General features: G+C 43.0%; 1 protein-coding gene across 9 annotated transcripts in view; it reads right to left on the reverse strand.

Annotated features, from left to right (window-relative positions):
• Clasp2 (cytoplasmic linker associated protein 2) overlaps window positions 1-7,036 on the reverse strand; it is a 198,255-nt gene extending 191,219 nt beyond the window's left edge. For all 9 annotated transcript variants that reach the window (XM_048348644.1, XM_048348640.1, XM_048348642.1 and 6 more), the window contains exon 1: window positions 6,633-7,036. In XM_048348644.1, coding sequence (XP_048204601.1) covers window positions 6,633-6,827 — 195 coding nt within the window. In that variant the 5' untranslated portion in view covers window positions 6,828-7,036. The remainder of the gene's footprint in view (window positions 1-6,632) is intronic.
• Between the last annotated feature and the right edge of the window lie 4,408 nt (window positions 7,037-11,444).

The following is an 11,444-nucleotide window of genomic DNA, read 5'->3' on the forward strand; positions in this document are numbered from 1 at the left end:
TCATGCCTGTAATCTTAGCTACTCAAGAGGCTGAGATCTGAGGATTTTGGTTCAAAGACAGTCCAGGCAGGAAAGTTGAGACTCTATTCTCCAATTAACCACCAGAAAACTGGAAGTGGAGCTGTGTCTTAAAGTGGTAGAGCACTAGCCTTGAGCTGAAAAGCTCAGGAACAGTACAAGCTCAGGAACAGCCAAGAGTTCAAGCCTCACAACTGACCAAAAAAAAAAAAAAGAACTTAGAGCTACAGAATATCACAATCTTCAACAATAATGTCACTTTCAAAGTCTGAATCTTCAGCAACCACACATCTATAGTGGTCTAAAATTAGTAGTTGTAGCATTACAGCAATTACATGTTCTGCTATAGCCATGTGACCATTATTATGTCTTTCTGTTTAGTCACAGGCATATTTACTTAAAGAAATAAGTCAGCCCTCCATATTCAAGGGTTATGCATCCTCAGTCAAGGAAGCTATATGAAGAAAAATAATGGATTTGTATTGAACACATACAGACATTTTTCCTTGTCATAATTCCCTAAACAATATAGCAACTATTTGCATAGCATTTTAATTATGCCAGGTAAGATAAGTAACCTAGAAATTATGTAAAGTATATAGGAAGATATGTATATATTATATAAAAAAACTATACTATAAAAGACTTGCACACCTATGGGTTTTAACATCCAAAGGAGGGAGGACTCTGGAACCAATCCTGTTAGAGGTATTTTTTAAATTATGTATATTAGGCATTATCTATACATTTTATTTCAGGATTAAAAATTACATATAGAGGGGCTGGGGATATGGCCTAGTGGCAAGAGTGCCTGCCTCATATACATGAGGCCCTGGGTTCAATTCCCCAGCACCACATATACAGAAAATGGCCAGAAGTGGCACTGTGGCTCAAGTGGCAGAGTGCTAGCCTTGAGCAAAAAGAAGCCAGGGACAGTGCTCAGGCCCTGAGTCCAAGCCCCAGGACTGGCTAAAAAAAAAAAAAAAAAAAAAAAATTACGTATAGAGGTGCTTTTATAATTATGTATATTAGGCTATTAGGTATACATTTTATTTCAGGATTGGAAAGGGAAATTTAAAAAGGGCATGAAGCCAGGAATAATGGCACAAGCCTAAAAACCCAAAACTTACACAGCTGAGGCAAGAGGATCAAGAGGCCAATATGTAGTTAAGATCCCATCTCAACAACAACAACAACAACAGCAGCAGGGGCTGGGAATATGGCCTAGTGGCAAGAGTGCTTGCCTCCTATACATGAAGTCCTAGGTTCGATTCCTCAGGACCACATATATAGAAAACGGCCAGATGTGGCACTGTGGCTCAAGTGGGAGACTGCTAGCCTTGAGCCAAAAGAAGCCAGGGATAGTGCTCAGGCCCTGAGTCCAAGCCCCAGGACTGGCAAAAAGGAAAAAACACATACACACACAAAAAAACACAACTGAATCTAACAGGACTGAAAAACACTAACCTAGATAAATTCTCATGCTTATATGTAGCACACTAATATAGAGGGATGTTAATAGTAAAAAGTAAAAAGATGTTCACTGTATACAGCAGATAAAATAAACAAGAAAGATTCATGTACATTAATAAGTACATAAACTGGCGCATTTTAATAATATGATAAGTTGTAAGAACTATAACTAAGATTGTGTTAATGTTGGACAGTATTATACTTGGGAATGCCAAGTGTGCTGAGATTATGGATTTCCAGAGAGGACATGAAATACTAGCATATTACTAAACCTAGCACTATATAATATAAATGCTACTTATTAGTTTCTTAATTTTTCAGTGTCGGCTTATTGTTAGTGTTGTAGGTAGACTATAAACACTACTAATCCTCACAATGAAGAAAAGTGAAGATAGAGCTGACAAGTAACAGACAAAAAAAAAAAAGGTATTAAAGAAGAAGTAAAAATCAGATGCCAGAGGCTAACAACTGTAGTCCTACCTACTTGGAAGGCTAGGATAAGGAAGATCAAAGTTTAAGGCCAGGCTGCCTGGGCAGAAAAGTTCGTAAGACTTGGACAAAGAACTGGACAAGGTGGTACACATCTGTCATACCAGCTACAATACAAAGTAGGTTTGCGTGGAAGCCTAGGCAAGTGTCCAAGGAAACTGTATCTCAAAAAACTATTTCAAATAAATAAGAGTGCCTGCCTGGCAAGCATGAGACTAAGTTAAAATTGGGAAAGAGAAAGGAAGGAAAGGTGTAGAGGCATCCTATTCTACCTAGGTTCAATACAGTCAGTAGACTGTTCAAAATTATGACCTAAGAGCCAAGTGCCAGTGGCTCAGGCCTGTAATCTTAGCTATTCAGGAGGCTGAGATCTGAAGATCAGGGTTCAAACCCAGCCCAGGCAGAAAAGTTCATGAGACTTTTATCTTCACTTAAACACCAGAAAACCAGAAGTGGTGCTGTGACTCAAAATGGTAGAGCACTAGCCTTGAGCAAAAAAGTTCAGAGCAGTGACCAGGCCCTGAGTTCAAGGCCCACAACTGGGAAAAAAAAATATTATGACCTAAGGCAACATATTAATAGCACACTTAGTATAAAAAAAGGAAATAATACTGATTTCCAAAGGTCAACTTAGAGATTACATGATTAATGCAAATAAAGCACTTGACATAGTGCCTGAGAATCATCAATGACTCTTTAAACAGTGCTTATCATACTTAACAATATTTATGAGAGAAACTTAGAAATGTGAAGGCTCCTGAGATTATAAGACTGTCCTATGCAAAAGTCAGAGCATATATATCAAAAACATTTCCAAATTTTAAATCTGTTTTAAATATTAATTTAAAATGGATTTCCAAATTTTAAGTCCTATTTCCAAATTTTAAATCTCCAGTTATGACATGTCATTTAATATTTCAACTTCGATGTTAAACTCTTCAAACCTAACATAATCGAAACCAAACTTTTCACTTCCTTCACTGAGATTGTTCTGTTTTTAGTCTTCTCCATTTCAATATACAACATCTTTTATCTCATTGTTTAGACAAGGCTATTATCCCTAATTCTTCCAATTCCCTCAATATTTACAGCCAATCCAAAATGAGGCCTTTTGGACCTACCACAACTCATATTCCAAATTCTCCACTTTCTCTGCACTGCCACTGCTACCACAGCCCCTATGACCCTGTTTCTTCTGTTGTTCTGCTACTAAGAAACTAAAAGACCACCCCAAATAAAGCCTCAACCTATTTAGAGTAAAATCCTAAGTGGAACACTAGTGTCTGACACCTGCAATCCTAGCTACTCAGGATGATAAGACTGAGGGTGGCTGCCCAGGCAGGAAAATCCATGAGACTCTTAACCCCAATTAATCACAGAAAAGGCCTGAAGCTCGAGTGGGAGAGTGCTAGCCTTGAGCAAAAGGAGCTTAGAGACAGGACAGCACCCCAAGCACAGAGTTCAAGGCAAAAAATAATTTTTTTAAAAAATTCTATAAAGCTTTTTTTACCTGCTTTCCTATCTTCATCTTTCTTAACACCTCTCATTTAAACTCTAGCAATGCTAGCTGGCCTTTTTCAAAACTAGGATCTCTAGGGGCTAGGAATATGGCCTAGTGGTAGAGTGCTCACCTCGTATACATGAAGCCCTGGGTTCGGGATTCCTCAGCACCACATATATAGATAAAAGCTAAAGTGGCGCGCTGTGGCTCAAGTGGTAGAATGCTAGTCTTGAGCAAAAAGAAGCCAGGGACAGTGCTCAGGCCCTGAGTCCACGCCCCAGGACTGGCAACAAAAACAAAACAAATAAACAAAACTAGGATCTCTAACTTGCTGTAACCTCTCCCTAAATCTCACTCCTATATTTATATCTTTAGTGTCTGCACTCAAATGTCACCTCACTTTGTTGAGGTGAATAGGAACATTCTCTATTCCCTTCACTTTTTTCTCCAGTACATTTAATACCATCAAATACTATAAATTTTATTCACTCATTCCATTTATCCTTTTCCATTAGAACCTAAGTGCACAAAATCAATGGTATCTATTTTTTTTCCCTCTCCTATCCACAGTGCTGGAATACTAAAAGCCTGTACTTGGTTATCAATAACTATCCTAAAGAAGATGACTGAATAAATGAGCCTTTCTTGTCTTTTTTTGTTTCTTTCTTTTTTATTTTTTGAGACAAGGCCTGAAGCTTGCAATCCTCTGCTTCCTTCCTAGCTGGGATTATAGTCATGTGCCATCATGCCCAGCTCCTTTCTGCTCTATTCATTTGCTTAAATAACATCCAGGATATAGATGATATTCAAAATGTACTGAAGCAAGCCAGGCACCAGTGGGCCATACCTGTAATACTAGCTACACAGGAGGCTGAGATCGGAGGGATAGTAATTTGAAGTGCTGATCAAAATGCAATGTACACATAAATTGATTGGTTATGACACCTCTTCGTGCAATATTTAATAGTAAATTTTAAAATGATATTTTAAAAAAGAAAAAGTACAGCCAGGTACTGGTGGCTCATGCCTGTTATCCTTTTTAGTCAGAAGGCTAACACCTGAAGATGGAGGCTCAAAGCCAATCTGGGCAGAAAAGTCTATAAAATTTTTATCTCCAACTAAGCATTTGGAAGTGGAAGTGGATCTGTGGCTCAAGTGGTAGAGCATCGGCCTTGAGAAGAACAGGCCTAAGGAGAACATCCCCACCCTAAGTTCAAGCCAAGCTCCAGTAATGTGGACATGAATACACATGCATGTGCACCCGCGCGTGCGTGGACACACACACACACACACACACACAGAATTCATGACTCAGAAAACAGGGAAAACTGAAGAATCAATACCCTTAGGTAGTTAGGAGGTATAGCATCTATTTCTCATGTGGAAGGACTGTCATTAAGTGAGGGAGACAGGCAACTTATCCATAATAACAGCAAAGAATATTGACTATATAGGTAGAAGTACCCATGTAAATAAAGTGGTGGCAGCTTAAGGAAATTCTCCCCTGGTTGCTGAAATGGTTTCAGGCTATAATACCTAGTAAGGAGCAAGAAAAAGAACATGTACTAAAATGAACTTGGGACAGACCCCTGAAAGAGTCACAGGACTAGCTAACAGAAAAATACAGCACCAAGTCAGAGCAGAGCTCAAGAGTATAAGAGAAAACTTGAGGGGCTGTGCTACCACCAGAAACCAGCTGTGCTTTAAGAACTGAGACTGCTCAACTAGCACTACTTGACAATATGTCCTAAAAGTGATATACTGACTAAATTCACTAAAGCCAGTAAAGAGGTGATATACAGAGAATAGGGAATTTATACAGGGTGTGCACTTATATTCAGCATATATACATCTACAGAAGATACTTACAGGTGATGTATACAGAAGTCAGTATATGAAAAGTGAATGAGCAGTACCAAAGAGGTGACCTACAACAGTCCATGTATATGCCTTTCTTTCAGAGCAAGTAAATTTAGCTTGTTTCTTATAAAAAAGGTCTAAATAATTATTAATAAATATTAACTTTCCCCAAACCTTAACAAAGACAAGAACAGATAATATATAATGGAGCACCAAGGTGGTAAATTCTCAAGCGATTTTAATAATTCTGATTTTTCCAAAACTCACATGGTTCACCGTTATATCTACTTCATAACTGTAAAGTCAGTCCATAAAAGTTAAGTACATTCTATTCACAGGACATAAGGATACGTTAAGAAAAAATCCTTCATCCAAGGGAGATTGTGGAAAGCATTTTAAGGCAACACTGCCACCAGAAGACTACTAAGGAAAGTAACTGATATCAACTACAGAACTGGCTAAGTGCAGAATATTTATTTACCTGCTCTCCCTCCATAGCTACATTCCCACCTCAACCTGCCAGCTCTACATACTATATAGTCATTTCTTCTTGAATCTCATCCTTTCCCCCCCCCCCTCATTTTTCTTTCCTTCTTTCATCTCCTTTCCCAGGATGAACTAAAATAAACCTGGCAGCACCTCTGCATTAGTCCTCGGTAAACGGTGGTCAAACAACCGGACAAAGAGCATTCAACTGTTTTCTGGGTCCTTCAGAAAGGCCAAGCATACACAGTGTCATGGGGTCAGCAACTTTTTGCTTTAGCTTTAATAGTATACGCAGTCGAGAACTTGTTTTAAGTCCTCAAGATGATTTAGAGAGGAAAAATGACAGGCTTCCAGGCACAAACGTATGAAAAAAGAAAAGAAATTCGGCAGAAAAATCACGGAGGAGGGAATATCTTGAAATCTTTGGACTAAACATCGTATCCGATCTAACGTCCTTACAAAGTCATGTACAAATATTAAAAGTCTCCGCGCCCCTTTACTGTATGTACGTTATCTTTTTTTTTTTTTTTCTTAAGTGATCCACAGCGTCCTAGTGCCCAGTAGCTCAGCAACGTGTCTCGGAATCGCCGCGTCTCTCATTGTTTCACAAGTGTGGAAAAACTTGGTGATGGTGGAAGCGAGTTCCCGGAGGGTGCGGACAGGCGGGCTGCGCGCCGCGGGACCCCAGCTCCCCGCGCGCGGGGCGGCGTGGCGCGGCGCCGGGCACCTCGGGGGCTGTCGGGCCGGGCGCGCCGCCGGGTTAAAGGGCCGTGACCGAGGGCTGCCCCGCCCAGCCCGCGCTTACCCGGTAGTTGCTTGAGCCCACCCAGCCGACGAGCGCGTCCACAATCTTATCCAGGCGGCTCGGGTCTTCTTCCAGGTCCGGGATGGCGCCGGGGGAGCCGAGGCAGAGTAGGAGCTCCGGGCCGGCCTGCAGCCGGCTGCCCACCTCCTTCTGCAGCACCTGGGAGCTGAAGTACTCCGCGCTGCGGGGCTCCATGGCTGCCCCCGCCCGTCCGGGGCTAACTTCTCACCGAGCGCCTCCCAGCCGACACTCCGAGCCCCGGAAGGAGCCGCCAGGGACGCGCTCGTCCGCACGAGGCGCCGCTCCCGGGGCGCGGCGGGCGGCGGGGGAGGGAGCGCCAGACACTGGGAGGCCCCCAAACTAGTCAAACTCGGCGCCCCCCCAGCCCCAGCCCGCTTCACAGGCGCGGCCTCCGGTGACGTCACCGCGCTCGTGACGTCAGCGCGACGCCGCCGAGAGCCCGCCTCCTCGCCCGGCTGTAACCTGGAGGCGGCGGCGGCCCAGAAAATAATGGTGGTGTCGCGGAGGATCCCGGAATCCCTGGAGGACGAAGGAACCCGAGGGAGCCCAGGACCCAGATGGGGTCAGCACTCGAGGGGGCCGGTAGCTTTCCGCCAGCCGCCCTGGCCACGCCCTGTCCTCTCTTGGCTAAAGGACGGAACGTTTTCCTCCCCCTCAGACCTATACTGGAGAAAAGTTTCTGGTACTTGGCGCCTCCCGCCCCCTCCCTCCGCCCGGGCCGTTTCTTTCTAGAGCCGGGCTGCAGCTTGTGTTCTTCCTCAAAAACCTCATTGTTCTTCTCCCAGCCACCCCCTCAGAAGCTGAGACAGTTTTGTGGTTGATAAGGTTTGGTGTATAGAGAGGTTCTGAGTGTGCATTTTAGAGGTTGGACCAATTTTTATTCACCCCTGAAACCACTGCTGCCCCATCCAGATTTATATTTTCCCTATCCTGGGAAGTTCACTGACTTGTCCTAGCCTCAGGTCCTCAGCTCCTCCCATTAGCCCCAGTTCCACCCATACCTAATGAGCCACTCCTACTCACTATTAAGACCTACCCACTTCCCCTTTACCCCCAGAGAGAAGCTGCCACTTGGATAAGGTGCAGACATCATGTAGCTCCCTCTCCCGTGGGAACTGTGGCCCCACTAACAAACCTCCTTATAAACCTTTTTCTCCTTTCTGATTATCTCTGCATGGCCCCTTGGGATGGCAGGGACGTATCCTTTCATTGTTGTCCCCTGGGATGGCCGGGACATATTCTTTTTTTTTTTGGCCAGTCCTGGGGCTTGGACTCAGGGCCTGAGCACCATCCCTCGCTTCTTCTTGCTCAAGGCTAGCACTCTGCCACTTGAGCCACAGCGCCACTTCTGGCCATTTTCCGTATATGTGGTGCTGGGGAATCCGAACCCAGTGCCTCATGTATAGGAGGCAAGCACTCTTGCCACTAGGCCATATTCCCAGCCCCAGTGAGTATGTTTCTTATCCAACTTGTTACCTCCTCCCTCATCCCCCCACCCCAAGAGTTCACCAAATGGTTTTGTAAGTATCATTGCAATGGTTTGTCCTTTGACTCTCGTGACATTCCCTTTCCCTTCCCTAGTTCTAATACACGTATATATAGTATCCAGGGTACTAAGATCAGATACAGTGATAGCAGGGGTAAAACCAGGGGAAGGGAACAGGAGAGAAAGAAAAAAAAAATGGTACTGTTTCACATGGCATGATGAAAATAATTACAACAATAACATACCATTTGTTTGTTTCCATAACTTGGAGTTCATTTCCCTTAGGCCGCATTTTAAACTAGGTAGCACAATTTTCCCTGTTCTGTAACTCCACATAACCAGTACTTATTCCTCTCCCTCCCTCTTCACTCCCCTCCCCCCTTTGTTTTTAGTCTTGGGGCTTGAACTCAAGGCTTGGGCACTACCCACGAGCTTCTTTTTTTCAAGGCTAGCACTCTACCACTTCAACCACAGGGCCACTTCTGGTGTTTTGTGCACGTGGTACTAAGGAATCGAACCCAGGGCTTCATGAATGCTAGGCAAGCACACTACTGCTAAACCACATTCTTAGTCCTCCCCCACCTTTTTTAACCTCAGCTATATCCAGATTCCAAGCTGAACTCTTTTTGAGTCTGCTTTCTTTCTCCCTCACACAAGGTCTCAAAATTTCAGTTCAATGCTGTGGGTGTCTTAGAAGTCCCTTCTTATACCTAAATATACTCAGTTATGATTTGTTGCTCTGTCACTCTGGTGATATAGGCATTTTGTTTTGTTTTTTTTTCCAGTTTTTTAAATAATTATAAATAAAAATACTATCATGTTACTATACCAATTGTTAAATGGATTGAAGTTTTAATTTCTCTTGTGTAAATACCAAGGGGTCTAATGACTAGAACTTATGGGGGGAAAAGGCATATTAACTATAGAAATTAACTGTCTCCCGAAGTGGCTGGTCCATATTAAATTCTTACCAGTAATGCTGAAAAAATTCAAGGGATCTTAATCTTTCACAATATCTGATAAACTGGTGCAGGAAAGAATGCCCAGGGCTACAAGGTTTCATTTCTGAGAGATCAAATGGCACACACCTTTGGCCAATGATTAAGGTAATGGCCCTGTATCAAGGTCAGGCAAGTGACTTGAGAGCATAATGACTATGTGACCTTCCTCTAGCAGCTTTAAACCAGAAAGGACAAAAAAGATCAAATGGGCGGGTTTATGCCTCCCCACACATGGGCAGCTAATGTGTAGGTTTCAGTCCATTTGGGAAAGGCCTCTGAGAATGCTGAGAAGCTTTAAGAAAAGAACTGTAAAGAGTAGAAAACCTCAAATTTGTGCCACCTAGTACTACTTTTAGCAGACTACTTTTAGCCTGACAGCTTCTATGAAATTAATCCTTACTTGACTTTCTGCCTTACCTCTTGATGTGCACTGTCCCAGTTTAGGCAACTGGCTGGCTCTTAGTCAACTTCCCATCATACAAGATGAGTCATACTTTTGCTTAGGTAATAAGTCACTTGTTACTATCTTCTTGATGGCAACACAGTAGACATATGGTAGCATGCTAGACATACCCAAGAACTTCTGGAAGAAGTGCTACTTAAGTAGTACCTATAAATAAATACATATATAATAAATAAAGTAAATAACAGCATATACTAAATGCTACATCCATAGCATTTATAACCATTATACTGGGGGTTGAGTGGTCTAGAAAATACTCTAGCCACATGTGGTATTAATTTTCCTGCCAATTATTTGCAACCAACATTAAACAATCATTTACATAGTATCTGTCCCCTCAGATACACAAAATGCTCCTGAAACATTGCTGTTCCCCCTATGATCATACCAGGCAAACAATGGACATCCAATCAACCTGAATTAAGGGGTAAATTAATTCAATAAAAATTAGCATTTGAGGGCTGGGAATATGGCCTAGTGGTAAAGTGCTCGCCTCGTATACATGAATCCCTGGGTTCGATTCCTCAGCACCACATATACAGAAAAAAGCCAGAAGTGCAGCTGTGGCTCAAGAGGTAGAGTACTGGGCTGGGAATATGGCCTAGTCAAGAGTGCTTGCCTCCAACACATGAAGCTCTCGGTTCGATTCCCCAGCACCACATATATGGAAAACGGCCAGAAGGGGCGCTGTGGCTCAGGTGGCAGAGTGCTAGCCTTGAGCAAAAAGAAGCCAGGGACAGTGCTCAGGCCCTGAGTCCAAGGCCCAGGACTGGCCAAAAAAGAGGTAGAGTACTAGCGTTGAGCAAAAAGAAGCCAGGGACAGTGCTGAGGCCCTGAGTCCATGCCCCAGGACTGGCAATAAAAACAAAACAAAACAAAAATTAGCATTTGAAATATTCAAAATATTTTCCACAAAGAGGTACCACTGTTGCCTGCTTGGGGTATTTATTTTTATTTATTTGGTGCTAGTCCTGGGGTTTGAAATCAGGGCTTGAATACTACCTCTGAGCTTTTATCCTTGAGGCTAGTACTTTACCATTTGAGCCACAGCTCCACTTCCAACTTTTTTGATGGAATTGGACATTAGAGTCTCACAGACTTCTCTGTCTGGGCTGGATTTGAACTTGGATCTTCAGAGCTCAGCCTCCTGAGTAGTTAAGATTACAGGTATGCGCTACCAATGCTTAGCTTCTGTTTTCTGTTTGTTAGAAAACTTTTTTTCTGTATTTCTGTTTATCTTGGAATTGTGTAGTAAAGTTTCTTTCATCTTTAATTAATTATAGTTATATCTCAATTTTATAAACTGTGTTACTTTTAATTTTATCTTGTCCTCACTGTGTTAGTTAACTTTATGTATCCACATGACAAGCTAAGGAGTGCCTGCCCAGCTAGCTAATAACATTGTTTCAGGCTGGGTGCCTGTGGCTCATATCTGTAATCCTAGCTACTCTTATCTACAATTAACTATCAAAAACGCCAGATGTGGAGCTGTGGCTCAAGTGTTAGAGTGCTAGCCTTGAGCAAAATTACTCAGAGACAGCACCCAGGCTCTGAGTTCAAGCCCCAGGATTGGCACAAAAAACAAAGAAATTGTTTCTGGTTGTATCTGTAAGAATGTTTCTGGGGGCTGGGGATATGGCCTAGTGGCGAGAGAGCTTGCCTCGTATACATGAGGCCCTGGGTTCGATTCCCCAGCACCACATATACAGAAAACAGCCAGAAGTGGCGCTGTGGCTCAAGTGGCGGAGTGCTAGCCTTGAGCAAAAAGGAAGCCAGGGACAGTGCTCAGGCCCTGAGTCCAAGGCCCAGGACTGGCCAAAAAAAGAATGTTTCTGGAAGAG

Source organism: Perognathus longimembris, chromosome 6 (genome assembly GCF_023159225.1).
Source record: "Perognathus longimembris pacificus isolate PPM17 chromosome 6, ASM2315922v1, whole genome shotgun sequence".
Classification (NCBI taxonomy): Eukaryota; Metazoa; Chordata; class Mammalia; order Rodentia; family Heteromyidae; genus Perognathus; species Perognathus longimembris.